Source organism: Odocoileus virginianus, chromosome 5 (genome assembly GCF_023699985.2).
Source record: "Odocoileus virginianus isolate 20LAN1187 ecotype Illinois chromosome 5, Ovbor_1.2, whole genome shotgun sequence".
Lineage (NCBI taxonomy): Eukaryota > Metazoa > Chordata > Mammalia > Artiodactyla > Cervidae > Odocoileus > Odocoileus virginianus.
In genome coordinates this window covers 23,631,872-23,652,203 of record NC_069678.1, presented here as the reverse complement: position 1 = coordinate 23,652,203, position 20,332 = coordinate 23,631,872, and the positions used below count along the sequence as shown (strand labels likewise).

Genomic DNA, 20,332 nt, shown 5'->3' with positions numbered 1-20,332 from the left:
AAGAAGCAGCTATAGAATTATCTGGCTACTACTTTGTCCAGCTACAGCTAGCACAAGTAACAAAATGGTAACAAAATCTCCAACTTTCTGCATCAAGTCAATTCATATTACTTAGTTTCTGCTAACCATTATACACTGCAGTTATTGCCAGCAGTTATTAAGGGCATGGAGGCAAGAGAATAGGTTCTTGAAGCGGTGGGCTCACCTCCCCTCCAGGCAGTCCAGCTTTCCCTTCCCTTCAGGCTGGGTCTGACTAGCATAGGGAATGCTGGGGCGGGGGGCAGGGCGGGGGCGGCAGCAGGAGGCAGCAGTTAGTGCCCTTGTATGAAAGATTCTGAGACAGTTCAGTATTAACCTGGCGATGCAGCTCCCTTTCAGGCCATTGGTATAAAGTCCTGCAGGTTCTTCTGTCACTTCATAAGAGGAAGAGCTTTGTATCGAACAAAACCACCTCTTCACTGATGAGTGGTGCAGTCTCCTTTCTTTCCTTAATGATTAAATTCTTATACATTACTGAGAGTTATTCTTGGTCCCAGGAAAGGATATATGGAGGTTGCATAGCCAGACTCTGCTGACTAAATATCTGCCCCCCAGTGGGGTCCAGTCCAGCTTCCTGTGGCTGCTCTGGGAGCTGCTAGATCATTGGATAACCTGAATCCCCTCCACTCTGGCTTCTTCCAGCATCATGTAATGACACTTCAGAAGGCATTGTTGCTTAGTGGTCAAAATCATAGACTTTGGAGTCAGACAACTCCCAGCTCCACGCCTTACAACCTGTAGAACTTTTTTCATGTGCCTTAAAATTTTTGTGTCCGCCTTCTCAAGTATAAATGGAAATAAAGATATATTTATCTTGTGGGATATTCTGAGCATTAACTGAGATAACATAAAAAACTCAGCATAGAGGTTGGAATAGAGGAAGCACTCAATCAGTATCAGTTATGATAATGATGATGATGGAGAATGTTCCATAGCATTGGGGGAGAAACATGGGCTAAGAATATGGGCATATCTTCTCCTCCTTCCTTCTGTTCAAAGTTAAAAGCAGCCAGGAGGAGTACCAATGTGCCCAGAATGGCGTGATTGCTAAGCTAAGCAGTTAGACTTCCAGGCTGGACTCAGAGGTGGTGGGAGAAGAGCACAGCAGACTATGGATGCCGGTCTGTGGCTCAGCTTGCTCACGGAGGTGCCTTCCCAGAGCTGACCATTATCTCCTGTTACGAGTTTCTGTGTGCAGGTTTCCTAAACACTGGATTGGCCAATGACTAGAATTTAAACATTTTTCTCTGTTGAGTAGAAATTATACTACTGTGATTTCATATGAAATCAGTATAACCTTTAACCTTAACTCTCTTTGCCCTCCTTTCCACCTGAAACTTCCTTATAAGTATGTCAAATTTCAACCACCATCTTTTCTTAACAAGCAAACCTTACATAAGCTCATACTCCCTGAGAAAGTATTTTTATTCAGTTGAATACCTCTAGATAGTTCATTACAGTTATACTATTGCAGCTAGTTGGTGCCTTTGTGGATCTCACCAATGCTTCTTTGAGATTTCTGCTCTCTGTTGAACTACTTATGGCTTAATTTAATTTGTATTGGTGTTGCATTTTATTTCTGTTCTGTTTTGATTTGTTCTCATTTAATCCTGAAGTCAGGACAGCATAGAAATTTTTTACCTGAACTCCCCCTCTAAACTTCCTATTTTGCCCAAGTTGACTGTTAGTAAGTGGTGGGCAGCTCTCCAGCTTTTAAAAAATTCATTCAGCCTCTTCTTTTCTGTGCGTCTCTTCTGCTTTGCCAGGTCAAGCTGGGAACTGCCTGACCTGAGGGAAGGGAGAGTAAAAGCGATCAGTGACTCAGATGGGGTGAGCTACCCTTGGTACGGGAACACCACAGAAACTGTGACCCTGGTTGGCCCCACCAACAAGATCTCCAGGTTCTCCGTCAGCATGAATGACAATTTCTACCCCAGTGTGACGTGGGCAGTGCCAGTGAGTGACAGCAATGTGCCTCTGCTCACAAGGATCAAGAGGGACCAAAGTTTCACCACCTGGCTGGTGGCCATGAACACGACGACAAAAGAGAAGATCATTCTGCAGACCATCAAGTGGAGGATGAGGGTGGACATTGAGGTGGACCCGCTCCAACTTTTGGGGCAACGGGCCCGGCTGGTGGGCAGGACTCAGCAGGAGCAGCCCCGGATCCTGAGCCGGATGGAGCCCATACCCCCCAATGCACTAGTGAAGCCCAATGCCAACGATGCCCAGGTCCTCATGTGGAGGCCCAAGCGGGGGCCACCTCTAGTTGTGATCCCTCCTAAGTAGAAGCAGACTGGCCTGACTGTGTGCGGAGCATATGCCACTGAGACACGCAGTGAGGTTGCCAGGAGTGGCAGGAGCCAAACTGAGTTTCTGAGCCAAAGCAGACCTCGTGGTTTGCCAGCCTTTGCAGCCACTTGTGAAGAGTAGAGCTGCTCCTTGGGTGGTAGAACCATAATCCTTAGGAAAAAACCCCTTCCTTTTAGGAATAAAGAAAATCACTGCTCTGAGAGACTTGCTGTGATTACCATGCAAGTAGCCATATTTTGGAGCTGACCGGGATGATTATTTTATCTGAACTATTGACCATTTCTTTCCTGTGAGATGCAGGGGATGGAAACAAAATTAAACAGTGCCTGTGGCAAATGCTGCTTCCCGACCAATTAGAAGTGAAAGTGAAAACATCCACACCAGGTGTTTGTAAGACATATGTCCCATTGTCTAACTGGAGGGTGCTGGGGAATGGGGCGGAATGAAAGTGAATGGGCAATGGAAAGAGGAGGGGATAACTTTGTTACTGCAAAGTAACACCTGTGCATGTATGAGTCAATCATCAGATCATCAACACATTCACTGAAATGAAAGAAACGCTAAGAAAATAGGACATATTGGTTCCGTTCCACGGGAGAGCCTCCTAGGAACTGTCCAGGGTGCTGACGGTGGTTCTAGTCGATGATGACTCTAATGTTTCCATCTACCCACATCTTTCCAAAATCTGTTTATTTAGAGTATCCTCAACCACAGTATTTGGATAGATAGTTTCTGAATTCTGCAATAGCTGTGATATTTGGGGACCTCACCATGTTTTTGCTGAAACCCAAATTGTGGCTTTGTTTACAGCTGCTTCTTCTCTTCCCAACCAGCCCTAAATTTACAAAAAAGATAATTGTTTATACGACATGAACCCATGTAGAGTTTCGAGAACATTTCAACAAGTAAGAACAGTGTTTTACTGTTACACATCCACACATGCAGACACACGTGCCAGCATGATTGCTGGCAGACTTGCTGGCCGTATCTGCATGCATGCTTGCAGCCTTCATGCATACACGGTACATATGCTGTGTATCTCTATATGTTTATTTCAGCTCAGTTTCACAGAAGCTCAACTTTAACTGCTTGAGCATTTGTGAGAAAGTGCTTCTTCATGCTTAACTTCAGACTCTCAATGAAAAGCTGAACTACTCACAGCAAACAAACCTCTATTGGTGAGATCCAACCAATAAGGATGAGAAGCTATATTCCCTCTAGTCAGGACAATATACGTTTTTAAAGGTATCCAATCTATGCCATAAGATCACCACAAAAAAACTTTTAAATCATTACAAAAGAGCTTTTCCTTTTATTCTTGATAGTGCTAATTTTGATACATAGATAGATAGATAGATAGATAGATAGATAGATAGATAGATCCTTGTTCAAAACCCTCCATGCAAAATAATTCTAAAACTCCCACAATACCATTGTGGATTTTATGAGTGGATATTGCCAGCATAATTTCAGAGATGAGAGAGTTAAGGTTCATGCAGTTATTATAATCCCTTGGTTGGCTCCATGGACCTATCTTTTATCTGAGTTTGAAGATGGAGAAGAAAAAGCAGGAAGACTTGTTCATTACTTTTATTAAAAATTAAGTTTAGTCTCATTTACTTCAGGTTACTTCAGGTCATGGGAGTAGGTGCTTATTTACATGAGAGGTTTAACAGACCCACTCCAAATTTTAACCTCACACCCTAACCACCAACTACTCTCTTATAGACTAGTTATTGATGGCAAGCTGAGTTATTTATAACACCACATTAATGACACATCAATGACTCACAGAAGACCTGGAGACATTCCATTTAGAAACAGTTCAACTGTTACATTTGGATTTCCCTGTCCTTTCCCATTTCTCCTTATTTTATGGGAGAGGTAGTCTCAGAGAGCTCCATGGTTTAAATACAAAGCTGCTTAGTTTTCCATGTTGACATCAGAAATAGGAATCTCTCCCTGTGATTGAATTAGATGTTACCCTCATGGAATTCTGGAGTGTGGATACTGATCCTGAAATCTAATCCTTATGGCCCTACTTTAAGAAAACCTGATATTTAAAAATCTAAAATTGTAACAAACAGAAGGTTAAAGAGGAAAGATTTTTTTTTTTACATTACAAAATGCTACACAAGATTTCTACCCATGAAAACATGATATGACTTACATGATTATGTTTACATATAGCATAACTTTTTCAAGGGCATATCTATACTTATAAATGCTACACACTTAGTTAGACATTTTTTCCCACTGAAAACTCACATTTTCTAGAGTTTTAAAAGAAACTACCCTGGGCAAGTTTTCTGGAAAATTAGGTATTAAAAAAAATGAGAGAAATAGATAGGAAGGTACTTATAAAAGTTAAAGGTACTATGCAAATATACATTACGATTATTGTCAGTGGGAGTGCTGTGAAACCTGTAGTTGGGTCTCTCAATTCTGAAGTCAGCCTGGCAGAATGTTCTATTGCGCTGCAGCCTATTATTTTAGAGTTAGAGTTGCTTTAGAAGGAAATAGTGCCTTTCGGTCATTACCTTTCAGCTTAGTCGGATATTGCCAAGTGAAAGGCTCTCCAACAAGAGTGAGGTCACCTCCGTCCTCCCATCAGACTTGTCTCCCCCGACAGCCCCTGTGTCTGACACCAGACGCCGTCAGTTTAAAGGGGTGCGTGTGGTGCCTCGATCAGGTTTTAGTTGAGTGGTCTTACTACTATATTTGGATTCTAAACACACATACATACCACAACAGTCTCTTAGTGGCACAAGAGTTTTTAATTCCTATGTGGAAAAGAGCATTTTATTAAGTCATAGATTCCTCATAGATTCCTTTGAGATTTTTTTATTCCATAATCTCAAGGAAATTGAGGTCTCATCTATTCGGGGTCACATCATTCTCAGGGTCATAATCAGAAGCAGAGCCAAGAGAAGATCTGGGTCCCCATATCTCATATCACAGCATAGTCACACTCACCTGAGACCCATAGTTCTCCTCTTGGCTCCAGGCAAAACATGGTCACAATCCTTGAGCCATTCACCCTCTTAGCACTAGAGACAATCAAATCCACCCTTTAAAGAACAGTTATGTCCAAGAAATGAATGTTCCTGATTCTCTTTTCTCTATACCAACTGTTTTGAACTCTTAATCTGGGTCTTTGCAGCATCTTACATTCCCAGCTTGTTGCTTTGGTCCACAGCACCCAAGAAGGTTGGAAGCTAGTTCTTTCTCTGTCTTCCTTTCCATGGGCCTTTTTCCAATTCCCTCTTTTCTGGAGCTAGGAATATCTCACAGGTCAAAATCATGTTCTCAGCAGTCATTCTGAGCAGTAAAATCAAAGAAGTATGATTTATGGAGTCGTTTACCAAAGGCTTCCACATGCATTTTTTTTGTCCCCAGACAGTCTTATGAGTATAACAATAAACTAAGATCCACAGAGGTTAAGTGGATAGGCACACAAATAGAAAATGTGAGGAATTAGGATTCAAACTGAGCCATTTGGCTCCAAATCTCTTGCTATACTATACTCTGGTGCCTCTTGAGTTGTTCCCTGCCTAGAGAGCTCAGAAGAGAAGACAGGAATGGAGAAAGCAAGTCACTTTCACCTACACAGTCATGTAGTCCCTACCCGTCAACTAAGTGGGCATAATAAAATAAGAGAAATAGCACTGCTTTTTTATGCAGAAAACTGTGTAATCCACAAGGAGATTTGCCCAGAAAAAAATCCTGCCAGGGGCTGCAGTGTGGGTGAGCTGGCTGTCACTCACCAGCTTTTAGCACAGTACTGGTAATTAGTGGAGTAGGAAATCTACTCTCCTGGTCCCAGAATCCCTGAAACACCAAGAGCACAAAAAGGGGAGGGAAGCAAGCATCCCACAGCTGAGGTGCCAGCTGAGCAAGGCCTTACCGCCCGCCACCCCTCAACGCAGCAGGAGCAGCCCGTGGGGCGGAGGCTTTGGGACAATGTCTTTCCAAGCTCCAGTTGGCACATCGACTATTCTTGTTAGAACCGAGGGCGCAATTAAACATTGCCAGAGCCAGCTCCCAACTGAGTTGCAAAAAAAGATGTAAACACACACACACACACAGACCTGCTACACTCACACATGCTTCAAGCTGAAAAGAAAATTAATCAAAACCCCAATGAATGCCTGAACTCTATAATTAAGCCTAAACGATCCTTAGACAGAAAGGGAGTGGAGTGAGCTAGCTCAGGGCCCAGAGATATTTTTACCCCAGAGTCTTATTGCCATTAATTTCTTTTGAGATCTTGAGTACGTCTGGTTCCAGTTTCTTAGCTAGGACATCTGCCTGTGGAAGGCCTTCAGAAGAGTTGCCAGCTCAGTGAGTAGAGGACAGCCAAGGTCGTTTGGTGATCTTTAAACACTCACAAGAATGCCTCTGCAGAGACGGAGTCCTGCTGCCCACCTTGGTCAGCCGTGCTCCCTCCCATGATGGGGCGCATTGCTAATTAACCTCAGTCCTCCTAGCAATCCCTGTGAGGTCTACAGCACTTTACAGCTTACAGGCTGTTTTCTCCCTTTTACACAGAGTATGAAACATCTCTATTCAAGATAGAAATTCTTAGTGTTTGTCTAATCCTTATATTCTTATTGTTATTAACAACAATAATTCCCGTCTGATTAGTTTGTTGCAGTTTGCATAGCACAGACACAAATACTTTTTGATTTGATTCTCAACAATCTTGTAAGATCTAATTTATATCCCCATTTTACAGATGAGAGACTTGAAGGTCAAGTGACCTGCCCAAGGTCACACTACTACCAATGGTGCTCTTAAGATTTGAATTTCAGTCTTCTGGCTCCTCACCTTTCCTCCACTCTGGTGGACCATTTTCTCCCCTGCTGTTCCTGAGGCAGGGCTGACTCACTTGCAGAGAAAGTCTGTGCACAGCCGCCCTGATTGATCTCTGGTGCACTTTGACCAGGCAGAGTAAGCTCTCCTGAGGAATCTGGGTTCGGTGGTCTTAGGCTCTGCGCTTTCAGGTGACTTCTTTCTTCTTCCGTATTGGAAAGGAGGGCTACTTGGGCTCTCTGAGGTCAGAGGCCAGAGCCCAGGACCTCCGAGTGACCTGAGTCTTCTAAACCCAGCTGATGAACTAGACCTTCAACAGATCATGTCATTCATCTCAGCCTGTTTCCTCCTCTGTTAACTGAGCCACTAACACAGCCAGCATCGTAGTCAGGAAGACACAGTGATGTGATGTCTGGAAACACTCCAAAATGTCTGAAGTGCTGCCTGATGTAAGGTCTTGTCGTGTCAGTAGAATCACGGGGCCCAGAATGAGTTGCAGGCCCTCAAGCCCCATCAGATTGGAAGCCCAAGACCATCTCAGGGAAACCCAATGTCCCTGCCAGGGAAGGCCTGGCCCTGTGGGGGATGGTGGGGGTCCCGAGTTCACCCTGCCCCCAGATACCTTGATGGTGAGGCCTGGACCCTGGCAGTCAAGGAAAGAAAGGAGACCTCTACATAGCCCTGTAGAAAGCATCTCTGGGAAGAATTTATAGCTGGCATTTTAAGAGATCTTTCAGAAAGGAAAAGAGGCTGATCAGATCTGGGCCAGACTTGAAATCCCAAAATGACTTGCCTACTTAAGCTTCCTGGAGAAGCCAGCAAAGGACAGCTACATTTTTCCTATCATGGGCTCAGGCAAGAAATGCAGAGGGGAAAATTATTCTTATTATTATATGTATACATATCTTTATGTGGGTCTCCACTGGCCTGTGTGGTCTGTCTCTACACAGTTCCCATCTCTACAAGATGCACCAGATCTTGGCTGAAACTACAAGTTTGTAGATAACGTTACAGATTTGGTCACATGGGTGCACGTGAAAGGAAGAAATACTTCTTCCTACACTGCCTCCGACCCCAGGCTGTCTCAGCACACTGGAAATATAATTGGCTATGGCCCCTTTCTCTGCCTGCCCACCTCCCCCCCCCACCCCCCGACCAGCCACAGCACTGGCTTCAGCGCTGCTTTCCAAGGCCCCTGCCCCCACATCCCAGTCTGTGTGTCACTCCCAGCTTGGCCGCACCACAGACTTTCTGGGAAGAAAGGCAATTTTGCCCAGCTGGAGAGTGATCCCAAAGAGAACCGACTATCTTTTCTCACCAAGACAAACATGAAGTCAGGCCTTTGGGCAGCAGGTCACATGGCCACGCAAAGGAGGCTCTTCTCTGCCTCCAGCTCCTATCTGTCCTTCACTAACCCAGAAAATGTGGCCTGACCCTTAAAACAGCTGAATACTGGGTCAGAAATGCCCAAGAGAAGGGAAAATAGATGTTCAACTTACAGCAATGAAGGGAGAAGGCCAAGACGCAGAGCAGCAGCCTAGGTGCATGCAGACCTCCCTGGGGATTGTGAGCGGCTCTGATGGTGCACATGAAGCATCTGAATAGAGAGATGGCTAAGCCTGGGGACTGAACTCAGACTGCCTGAGATCCAGCATCACTGGGAGCAAGGAGGAGACAGGAGAGAGGACAGAATGCTTTGCTTCAGGCCAGACATAAACCAACCAAGGTGCCCGCCCTGGAAAATCTAAGAAGGCACTCACTCCTGTTTGTGAACAATGATTCTGCATCTGCTGAGAGGGAGGTCCCTTCAGTGTCTGCCCTGGGCATCCGGATTGCCTTACCCCAGGCCCAGCCCTGTTTCATGCCATCTTCTCTTCACAAAAAGAGCAGATATGGGAGGGTATTGTGAGGTCCCTCTGGAGACTCACTCTTAAAACAAGTATTTATAAGAGGTGTTCACTCCTCTAGGCTAAACAGTCTGCAGGTAGACAATGCTCACAGGACACTCAGGAGCTACTCACTTTCCCTTTGGAGTCACGCACCTCAGCGAACCCAGGGAGCTTGGCAAGAGGTCCCTTTGTCTGTCTGTCTGGCCCAAGAGACCGGTGAGGATGGTTAAGGCGACAGGCAGCACTCTGTCAAGCTATTTGAGCTCTTCCAAGGAAAGGCATTGGGGAAAACCTACAGCTGCACCAGTACATACATGGCCCTGGTAATGAGGGGAACAGCTGGTCATCTCTCCATCTGCTCTCATCCCCTCACCCCCACCTCAAACCAACTAGAATATTCCACACAGACATGATCCAATGAAATATTAATTGGAAAAATAACAGGAAAGATAATACATGCACTTCAGGCTGAGAACTATTTCATTAAACTGGGCTTTGAAAGCAAGACAGCCAATTAGATTATTTCCCACTTCACTCCCTCACATACCAGAAACTATAGAAAGCTATTATTACTAATTAATTAGGAAATAAAGAAGGACTTTGTGTATGCATATCCAATGAACAGGGACAAAGGCACTATCCTACCTACCTCTTCATGCACAGCACTTATGCACGCACACAGTGTACATACATGCACACACACACACACACACACACACACACACATCAGGGACTAAAGACTCACTATCTCACCTGAAGAAACAACAAGAAAATACCACATCCAAAAAGCCATTCACAATAGCCAAGAGAAATGCTATCTTTGGGCATGTTTATCAGAAAGGAAATGGGCCATTTCTTACGAGAGAATAAGCAACTCTAAACTCAGTTGGATTCCAAACTTCCTGCAGCCAGAACAATCCTGTCTTTTCCTCTTCAGTAGAGAAAGAGTCATTTACCAAGCCTATTTCAAGTGCTCAGGAGGTTTTGTGGATGCGGAAACCTGAGAATCCCTAAGACCTGATATTGGATTGACTTTATTAGGCAAGACTTCTCATGCAGATCACCTGCACTTTTCCATCTGTGAAATGGGAAGAAAACCTGTCCTCAGTGCCACAGTCAGTCCCTTAAAGTTTTTGGGTTTGTGGGATCACATTGACGGATAACCCTAAGCTTCCTGTGCCTTGCCTTGGGGAAAATTGATAGCTGAAACTCAACTATGTAGTTGAAAAAAATTTTTGTGCAAAAATTATGCTAATCTAAAGGCATCCTTATTGTATAACTAATATAATAGGAATATGATAATAAATATAATAGTCATATAGAGTGATCATCACAATGATGTGACTTTTGCACACAGTTATCTCTCCACTGTGGTCCATGAACAGTAGACATATTCCGAGGTTGTCTCCAAGCCTCTGCACACCTGTATCCTCTCAGTACCCGACTCTTTCCCATCACCCACCATATGTGTCACTCTGTGGCATGCGTGACATCAAAGGCTGGCAGAGCCCCGCACATCAGTCTCTCACTGCAGGAAGGGGAACTGGCATTCGTTGACACTAGAGCATGGCAGTTATTCCAGAGCACAGGATGAAGGGAGGGACAGTTTCCAGAATGGCTACTGGGCTATTAAGCCCCAATTTGTGTATATACTGGGGTTGTCGGCAAATTTCAAACAATTGGAACAGGTTTATTTCACCATCTCTATACGAATTTGAGATTTTTTTTTTCTTTCTGAAACTGAAACCATGCCTAAAATCTGAATGCAACAGTGTTCATTTGGAATCACAAAAACTCATTGTGCCATTATAGTAGTACATTGCTATAACCAACCCCACATATCAACAATCCAATGATACAAAGCATAAACAAATGATCAGGAAAGCAAGAGGAGGATGTCCAATGCTGGGATTTACCTCAAAGCAACTCCTTTCATGCATTCAAAAATACCCTTTTTATTTTAAATATTCAGTTCACTTCTTCTTTAGGACCACAACTTACCACATACATGCAAGTACTCTGCAAACATAGTCTTTAAAAAAAAAAAGAAAGAAAAATTGATCAACAACTTCAAGTTGAGTAATATAGATGCACCTTCAAAATGTTTTAGCACAGCTCTAATATATGCCCATGCACAGGTATACTGGGAGAGCTGTGGAGTTCTGGTCAATCAGCAATTCTTACAAATTACCTGTGCCTTTGGATGCTGAGAACCAAAGCCATGGAGGGTCTGGAATTCCCACCCATTTCTGTAGACCCTTTTGTCCCTTGCTAATGGGTTACACTTACAGACGATCTAGAATCTAATATTGCTTTTGTTTAAAAACCACATAAATACTATAGACTGTCTTGACAGAGCATGCATATGTAAATAAGTACTCATAAGTTTGCATAAAAATCTCAGAGTCATTGTCCCCTTGCAATCTATTTATGAAGCCCAGATTATAAACATCTGCTTTTAAGGAATGACATTCTTTGACCACTGTCTTAATGCCCATTCTATTTACATGTTTCCATGTCCACATACAGGTCACCTAGTAGAACAAGGCACGCCCAGGAGCAGAACCACATGGCAGAGACTAAAGAGGAGGGCGTGAGCAATGGCTGCTGGCTCGAGAAGCTGAAGCCCTGGAGAGCTGACTGCCCATTAAAATGGGCGCCATCCTGCCTGTCTCCTCACCATCCTCCCATTCCCTCACCCCATGACCTGTCCCCCTTCCCACCCCCAACACACACAGCACTCTCCACAGGCTGGCTGGTTGGCTCCTGCGGAGCTGTGTTGAAGTGGGAGTTGTGCCGGCTGCATCTTTTTGTGTGGAACGGTTGGGTCCATCCAGACCTCAAGTCCATTCCCACAGCTCTAAGTGAAGCTGGGATGAAGTGCTGGTCAATCGGGACTTCAGATACCTAAAATGTTCCAGCATTGGTTCCCAAGCCCTAACCTCCCTCCCTATACTTTTGGGTGAAAAACAGAGGGAATATATATCTCCTCTCCTTCTCCCTCTTCCACATGGGTGGCCAATGTTAACACTCTGTCTAGATTTCTCTGATCCTCGCAGACCCGGGGCCAAAGCAGTCCTACTTCCTCCACGCGGCTGGGCTGGTTACTTTCAGGTGACCAAGGGCAAAGTGTACGTCACCAGGATCAATGGGGTGAGGAGGGAACCACTCTAAGAGAGCAAAAACTGTGTGCATTTTTTTGTTTATTGCCTTGCTTACTGGTTTGTTTATTTATTTATGAAACCTGTGTTTATTATATAACAGAAAAATCTACTCCCATCTCACCCCAGAATTTGTCTTCTTGGCCCCGTACAGCACAGTGAATAGTTCCTCTCTGAAGTGACAGGAAACAGGGGGGAAATTCTCTCCCTGTGCCCAGACATCTCCACCTCAGACAGATTTTAAACCAGAGGCGGGTTAGAGACCTAGTGAGGCTGTAAAGCCAAACAAACCAATAGAGGCTTGGCTGTCCAAGTAGAAGCTCTCAGAACTGTCCCCCACAGTCCCCCCTCATATCAACCCTTCTCCTCTCCTTCATGTGATGGTGGGGACTGACCAGTCAGCTCCAGCCTGGCCCTCTCAGAACTAGACTTCTCAATTGCTCTGGTGCTGTCTTCTTAACTAATGTGGCAAGTACATTTGAGACACCGAGGAACTTACAGAAAACCCATGTCTGATCCCTGCCCCAACTCATTCCAGCAGAATCTTTGTGGGTGGGGCCTGGGACGGGTGTTTTTAAGAAGTCACCCAGATGATTCTAATGTGAGACTGGGATTGAGAAGCACTTCTAGTGTCTTCCCACCTTTGGCCCTCCCCCCGCCCACATTCTTCATCCGTGATTTCCCAAGTTTTCTCCTGTGCCAAGAATAGGAAAAGGCCTTTGAGGGGTGATGCATTCTTGTCCCACTCCTCCCCCTGAGCCTTCCCCATTTCTGACTCTTCCCCATTAGGTCAGTCAACCTGGCAGATCCTGCCAGCTGTACCCAAGAGTGGTTCCTGCGCAGCCTGTGGGCTGATCTCAGACCTACCCTTTGCCACAGTCTCTCTCCACTTGCCCCTCCCCAGGCTCCCCAACTCCACATGAACGTCTTCAGATCCCAATCCGGGTGGAAAGGTCCATGCCCAGTCTTTATAAGCCACGCCTTGGCCATTTCTGCAGAGCCACCTGAAGCGAATGAAAGTGCTGAAAATGGAGAAAGGAGTCATGTTGCCCCAAGCCAGTCCTTTCCCCGAGAACCGGACCCATCCAAATCCCAGACAGCTCACAAGATCTCTTACTGCGGACTGTGAGGAAATGTGTGTGTGTGCACATGTGCACAGACTGCATACACACCACAGGGATGCATGGAGATATACCCTGTTCTTCACAGGCCCAAGTGAATTCTGCTGGGTTGGCCACAAAGCTCATTTGGGTTTTTCCATAGTATGTTACAGAAAAACCTGAATGAACTTTTTTGACCAACCCAATATATTGGGTATATACCCAGAATGTTGTAATATTTACAAACTGTTAGATATACCACACACACACACAGGAAACCTGTGGTGTGGGAGGAGTCGTTTTTGCTACCCCATCCCTCCAAGGGTTACTCTCCTGCCCCTGAGAAACCTCCTGGAGCAACTATTGACACTACGTCACAGCCTCAGCTGCCCAAGCTGTCCCTCTAATGCACCCCGTGTCACCCAGCCTTCTTCCCCAACAGTCAGAATGTGCCGGCCCCTCCATCCCATCTCTCAGGGTCCTGCTCTGGATAGGTGGCAGGCAGTTCAGTCAGTGGGTGCTGAAGACTTGAGTGTTGCCCTCTCAGGTGACACTTACGTTTTAATAGGGGCTATAGATTTTGCCTTAACCCGAAAGCGTGGCTCTCGTGGTGGGAATTTCAGGCACAGTAGTGGGCCAGTAAGGGATGTTATTTTTTATCAGAAGGGGGCTTTTTAGAGCCCCTAAATCATGCCTATGTCTAAAATCAAACCTTCTTCAGTGCATGAGCACAAGCAAGCACACTGAATGTATATACACTTCCCCTAACTCTGGGACACCTCCCTTATATCGGCCACATCTTAAAAAAAAAAAAAAAGGAACCAGCTAAATTAATTGAAACCTCACTGGGAAATGTAGCCTATTTTTCACTGGCCGCCAGCCATCTGGCCCACCCCACCCTGTCCCATTTCCCTTCTGCTCCTTCTCTTTTCTGCTCCCACCGTGTCAGTTCATCGATTTGTACATCTTCTCCGTGTTCTTCTGACCCACCTCACCACATGTATTTCCTTCCTTTCCTGTCTCCCAATTGGAATTGTGCTGTTTTCTGTGTCGTCAGGACAAAGAGCAGGTTCGAAGCATGAGCATGTGTGTGTCGCTCTGAAGAAAGAGGACCCAGGTATTCTGCTACAGTTTGGAGAAGAACCCAATGAAGGAAGAGAATGAAAGCTGGCTCTGCAGAGTGCCTTAAAAATGACTTTAATTAGGAAATTCTGAATTGTCAGTCTTTGGACATTACATAAACTCAAACAGATGTTGCATTTCACTTCTCTGGGATTAAAAAATGTTAAATACAGTATGTATTCAACAACAATGTATCTTTTCTCTGTAATTTGGTCCTTAAAGATGCAGTGCTGGGTTTTCCAAAAAGCCCAGGGAAAGCTCCAGGAATAAGACCCTGGGACATACAGAGGCAGATGCAGGAGCCCTGCTCAGCAAGGAGATCTGGCAGACTAAGGCAAGTGATGCAATCATCGTTGATCCAGAAGGCAAGTCTCAGTTGAGAAAGAAGCTGGATGACATTGAGTAAGGAAGAGAAAGGGATCCTCATCCTTCTCCCTGATGATATTCTATCCTAATCTGTGACTCAGTGCTGTGAAATTAGGGGAAGGAGAACTTTCTAGAAACACAAAGAGCAAACCTTGCTCTTCCATCCTCTCTCCACCTTCACTCTTCCCTGGAGCACTCTTTGACCAGTTTGTACTTTCCTTTTACTAAATGATTTTCCTCTAGCTTAACACTTGCTACCCAAGTTCTGACTACAACAAGCTATTTGGAAGAGTCTGGCTTCCTGAAGGCAGTTAAACCTTCTGGGATATTGCCTTCTCTGTCTCAGAGTTGCATTTTCAGATGCTCAGATGGCAGCTAGGCGAGAGGGGAGGTGTAGTAGGGATGGACCTCTTAGATTCTGAAACCCAATGGAGATAAAAGGAATTGATGACCCAGCCCATCAGAATCCCAGCCCCACTCTGCCTCTCCCTACTACCTAGCCCTGAACCTGCTTTTCTGCTTTGGAAGTCAGTGCCTGGCTGGTAAGAGCTTGGAGTCATCTAGATACCAGCTCTTCTCTCTACTGCAACTTTTATTCAAATCTGTCGTGGCTATTTTAAATAAGAGTTGTGACCATTCTGTGGGATCGGCTGTTTTGAGAGGGCTGAGTCACTAGTTCACATTCTCTCTCTCTCTCATCTCTCTTTAATTCTCTCTCTCTCTCTCTCACGCATACACACATACCACCACCACCACCACTCAAAAGAGGGAGAGCAAAAAAGGAAGCCCAGATATAAAAATAGTGGCAAATAGTGATTTCCATTCCTGGAAAAAATATTTCTCTATCATACATGTCATGAGGCGAGGGGAATGCATTTTTAAGCACATGTATTTTTAATCAAAGACACACACCCCCGCAACATTAACAAGTCAGCCAAGCAGCACATCCTCAATTCCATGGGAAGCAGCTTTGTGGACACATTTTAGGAAAGAATTTCTGCATCTTCTCCACTAGAGAGCATGTTCTGAGGTACAGTCTCTGAGAAAGGGCAATTTGCACTTTTTTTCTATGTCATTCATTTTAAGAAATAAATAATGCGCTGGCAAAGGCTGAATGCACCAAGTATGAATGTATGTATATATAGGGGTCTCTCCCACTATCCGAAAGCAGAGTATCCAATGAAGCCTTTCATTAATCAAAATGGCATAAAGCAAAGAAGTAACTACCTTAGGACACATCTTGCTAACGGATGCACCAAATGAGTTTATATAAAGCACAGATGCTCACAGACACAATTCAAAGCCAGGGAGGCTTGATGCTGAGAGTGCAGTTCCTAGGGATGGAGCTTGGCAGGGCCACTCTCACTGCTGTAGGTGACCTTCCAGAATCAGTCTTACCTTATGCTAAAGTCGCCTTCGTCACAAATTTCTATGCCTCTGCTTTATGCCCAAGTCAAGGAGCTGAGCCCTGTCCTCCCTGGGTCAGCAGTCTCATAACTCATCTGGCTCTGAGACAGGGTGGGGGCCCCTTGGAGATCCCAGCTTCTAACCTCTAGGGGAGGAGTTGACTCTCAGTCCTTGTATCACAGAAATGCCCAGGTTCTCTTTGCAAGTTGATGTGTTTCTTCCATGCCCCCTCCCTTGAAAGCCTGCTCTTGCATAAGTGAAGGAGATCACTGGATTGATCCTCAGAGAAAAAAGATTTTTTATTTCAACAAATACTTATTAATGACCAATATGTGCCAGATGCTCTGTTCTGGATGCTGGACATTCCTCAGTGGACCAAACAGATTAAAATCTGTCCCTCCTGGTACTTCCATTCTAGTGGGAGGAAAGACAGACAGTAGATACAATAAATAAGGACATTGTACAGTAGTTAGATGGAAAGAAGTACTATGGTAGGGGGAAAGAATAGATAAGAGGATCAAGAGTACTAGAAGATCTGCTTCCAGGTGATTTTCTGTGTAGGCTATATACCAAGAAACAGTGTCAAAAGCACTTACTAATAACAACAACAAATAATTATGGCTTCTCTTGACATCCCATTTAATCTCTGCATTAACAGGCATCCTTTTCCATGTAAAGCTTGAGATCTACCGTTTATACATTCCAAAGCAGTCTTAGGTTTATTGTCTCCTATCTTAACCCATGAGGACTTAATTTATTGCAGCTGAGAGAGTTTAAGTGACCTTCCCAAAGTCACATAGCTACTGTCACAGTGAGAATTCCAATAAGTCTCTCTTGACTCCATTGTGTGATTTTCTCAAAGCATGTGTAAAGAGCACAAGATATGAAGCCAGAAAATCCAAAACTGAGACCCAGCATTGTGTCTTACTAGGTGTATGGAACCTTGAAAAGTTCCCTGCAAACAAAAGATAAGACTGGATTTTAAATTACATTATAAATCATAAGGCGCAGTACAAATGTGACGCCTTGGGGCAACTCTGCAGGCTGCCTCAACACTCCGTTCACCTACTATCTGTGTGATTCATTAAGTAAATAAATATAATTAAAAGGAGTTATTTTTATAGCATATGGCACACAACTCCCAAAGCAGTTCTTACTAAAGTTGGGCAAATTAAAACAGTAAATATTTTCTGTTTGTAAACTAATTATCTGATTCAAAGAGATTCAAAGCAAGCCCGCTCTGAAGGTGTTCTGTGACTGCACATGCATAATCACACTAAATGTATTGAAGAAGCACTGGTACGTGGGCCTCGTTAGGAGCTCCTGCGCATCAGTGCAGACAAAGACATTCCTGTGACACACCCCAGGGTACAGTTGTGTCTGTGAGCAACTAGCTGTGTTTCTTATTCTCTTCTAGGCTTCTTCATCATTTTTCTTATCTTTGTTATCTCAGGATTGGAGAATCCCCACCAGTAAATTTTTTTAAAAAGGTGTCCAATTGGCCTGAAAGGCAGCTTGTACTGAGCCTAGTCTGGTACTATTTCCTAGTCTAAGCTAAGAAATAAGACTGAATTTTGTTTCTGGGAAAGCTTAGGAGATACAAACTATAGGAGGAGAAGTGTTATGGACTGAATGTTTGTACACTCCTCAAATTCACATGTTGAAGCCTTAATCCTCAAAGTGGTAGTATTTGGACATGGAGTCTTTGGGAGGTAATTAGGTTTGAAAGAGGTTGTACTGAACCCAGGAATCAAACCAGTGTCTCTTGCATTGTGGGCAGAGTCTTTACCCTCTGAGTTACTAGGGAAGCCTGTGTGGGAGGAGCCTCCATATTAGGTTTGGTGCCTTTAATGAAAAGATCCTAGGCATCTCCCCTGACCCCACACTGCCCTCAACAGCTACAGAGAAATTCCTAGGTATATTTTACAATTATCATTTTTAAATTTTTAAAAATTTCTTTATTACTCCTTTAATTTTCATTTTTAAAACCTACTATTACCTTGGGGGGGGGACCCTATTTTTAAAGCAAATTTCATATTTTTTTATACCTTTTGCAATTTTTTTTATTTTTTAATATTGAATTTTTGAGAGTCTAACCTCTACTCTAGATTTTTAATCTTTGCTTTTTGGTATTTGTTATCAATTCTGTACCTTTAAGAATCCAATTTTCAGTACCAATCTTTACTTAGGAGTGTGATTACTGGCTTGATTGCTCTCTCACCTTTTGACTCTCCTTCTTCTCCCCCAGGTCACCTCTGTCTCCTCCCTCCCCCTTCTCTTCTCTACTTAACTTGGTGAGTCTCTTTGGGTGTTCCAGGCTGCTGAAAACACTTAGGGAACTGATTACTGGCTAGATCTGTCTCTCTCCTTTTGACTCCCCCTCCTCTCCTCCTGGTCACCTCTATCTCCTTCCTCACTCTTCTCTTCTCTATATAACTCCATGAACCTCTCCGGGTGTTCAAGTGTAGAGAGCAAATAGGGAAGTGATTGCTGGCTAGCTTGCTCTCTCCCGTTTTGATTCCCCCTCTTCTCCTCCTGGTCACCTCTATCGCCCTCCTCCCTCTTCTCTTCTCCATGTAACTCTGTGAACCTCTCTGGGTGTCCCTCACTGTGGAGAATCTTTTCATCATTAACCTAGATGTTTTATCATCAGTGTTGTATGGATGGGGAAGTCTTGAGACTACTATAAGAATAAGACTGAAAGCCAGAGGCAGGAGGCTTAAGTCCAAAACTTGAGAACACCAGAAAACTGACTTCAGGGACCATTATTCGACAAAAGCTTATCCAAAAGCCTCTATACCTACACTGAAACCAAGATCCACCCAAGAGCCAACAAGTTCCAGAGCAAGACATGCCAAGCTAATTATCCACCAATGCAGGAACATAACCCTGAGCACAAAAATACAGGTGGCCAAAAGTCACACAAACCCCACAGACACCTCAAAACTCACTACTGGACTCTTCATGCACTCCACAGAGAAGAAATCCAGCTCCACCCACAAAACACCAATGCAAACTTCCCTAACCAGGAAACCTTCATGAGCCACTCATCCAACCCCACCCAGAGGGAAGAACCTCCACAATAAAGAGGAACCACAAACTGCCAGAATACAGAAAGGCCACCCCAAACACAGCAATCTAAACAAGATGAAAAGGCAGAGAAATACCCAGCAGGTAAAGGAACATGATTAATGCCCACCAAGCCAAATAAAAGAGGAAGAGATAGGGAATCTACCTGATAAAGAATTCTGACTAATGATAGTGAAAATGATCCAAAATTTTGAAAACAAAATACAGTTACAGATAAATAGTCTGGAGATAAGGATTGAAAAGATGCAAGAAAAGTTTAACAAGGACCTAGAAGAAATAAAAGAGTCAATTAATGATGAATAATGCAATAAATGAGATTAAAGCACTCTGGAGGGAACAAACAGAAGAATAACTGAGGCAAAAGATAGGATAAGTGAGGTGGAAGATAGAATGGGGGGAATAAATGAAGCAGACAGGAAAAAAGAACTAAAGGAAATGAGGACAACCTCAGAGACTTCTGGGACAATGTTAAATGTCCCAACATTTTTTCGAATAATAGAAGTCCCAGAAGAAGAAGACAAAAGAAAGGCCATGAGAAAATACTTGAGGAGATAACAGTTGAAAACTTCCCTAAAATGGGGAAGGAAATAGCCACCCAAGTCCAAGAAACCCAGAGAGTCCCAAACAGGATAAACCCAAGGCGAAACACCCCAAGACACATATTAATCAAATTAACAAAGATCTAATAGTATAACAAAGAACAAATATTAAAAGCAGCAAGGGGAAAACAACAAATAACCCACTAGGGGGATTCCCATAAGGATAACAGCTGATCTTTCAATAGAAACTCTTCAGGCCAGAAGGGAATGGCAGGACATACTTAAAGTGATGAAAGAGGAAAACCTACAACCCAGATTACTGTACCCAGCAAGGATCTCATTCAAATATGAAGGAGAAATCAAAAGCTTTACAGACAAGCAAAAGCTGAGAGAATTCAGCACCACCAAACCAGCTCTTCAACAAATGCTAAAGGATCTTCTCTAGACAGGAAACACAGAAAGGGTGTATAAACTCAAACCCAAAACAACAA

The 20,332-nt window shown here is 44.0% G+C and overlaps 1 protein-coding gene across 3 annotated transcripts in view; it reads left to right on the top strand.

Moving 5' to 3' along the window:
• Positions 1-15,916, top strand: part of FAM78B (family with sequence similarity 78 member B) — a 108,310-nt gene extending 92,394 nt beyond the window's left edge. The window contains exons 2-3 of one of the 3 annotated variants that reach the window (XM_070467716.1): positions 1,806-2,742; positions 11,586-11,675. In XM_070467716.1, the coding sequence (XP_070323817.1) occupies positions 1,806-2,328 (523 nt within the window). In that variant the 3' untranslated portion in view covers positions 2,329-2,742; positions 11,586-11,675. Of the gene's footprint in view, positions 1-1,805; positions 2,743-11,585 lie in introns of all 3 variants that reach the window. The other 2 variants (XM_020898351.2, XM_070467717.1) reach the window with 2 other exon arrangements.
• Positions 15,917-20,332: the final 4,416 nt, after the last annotated feature.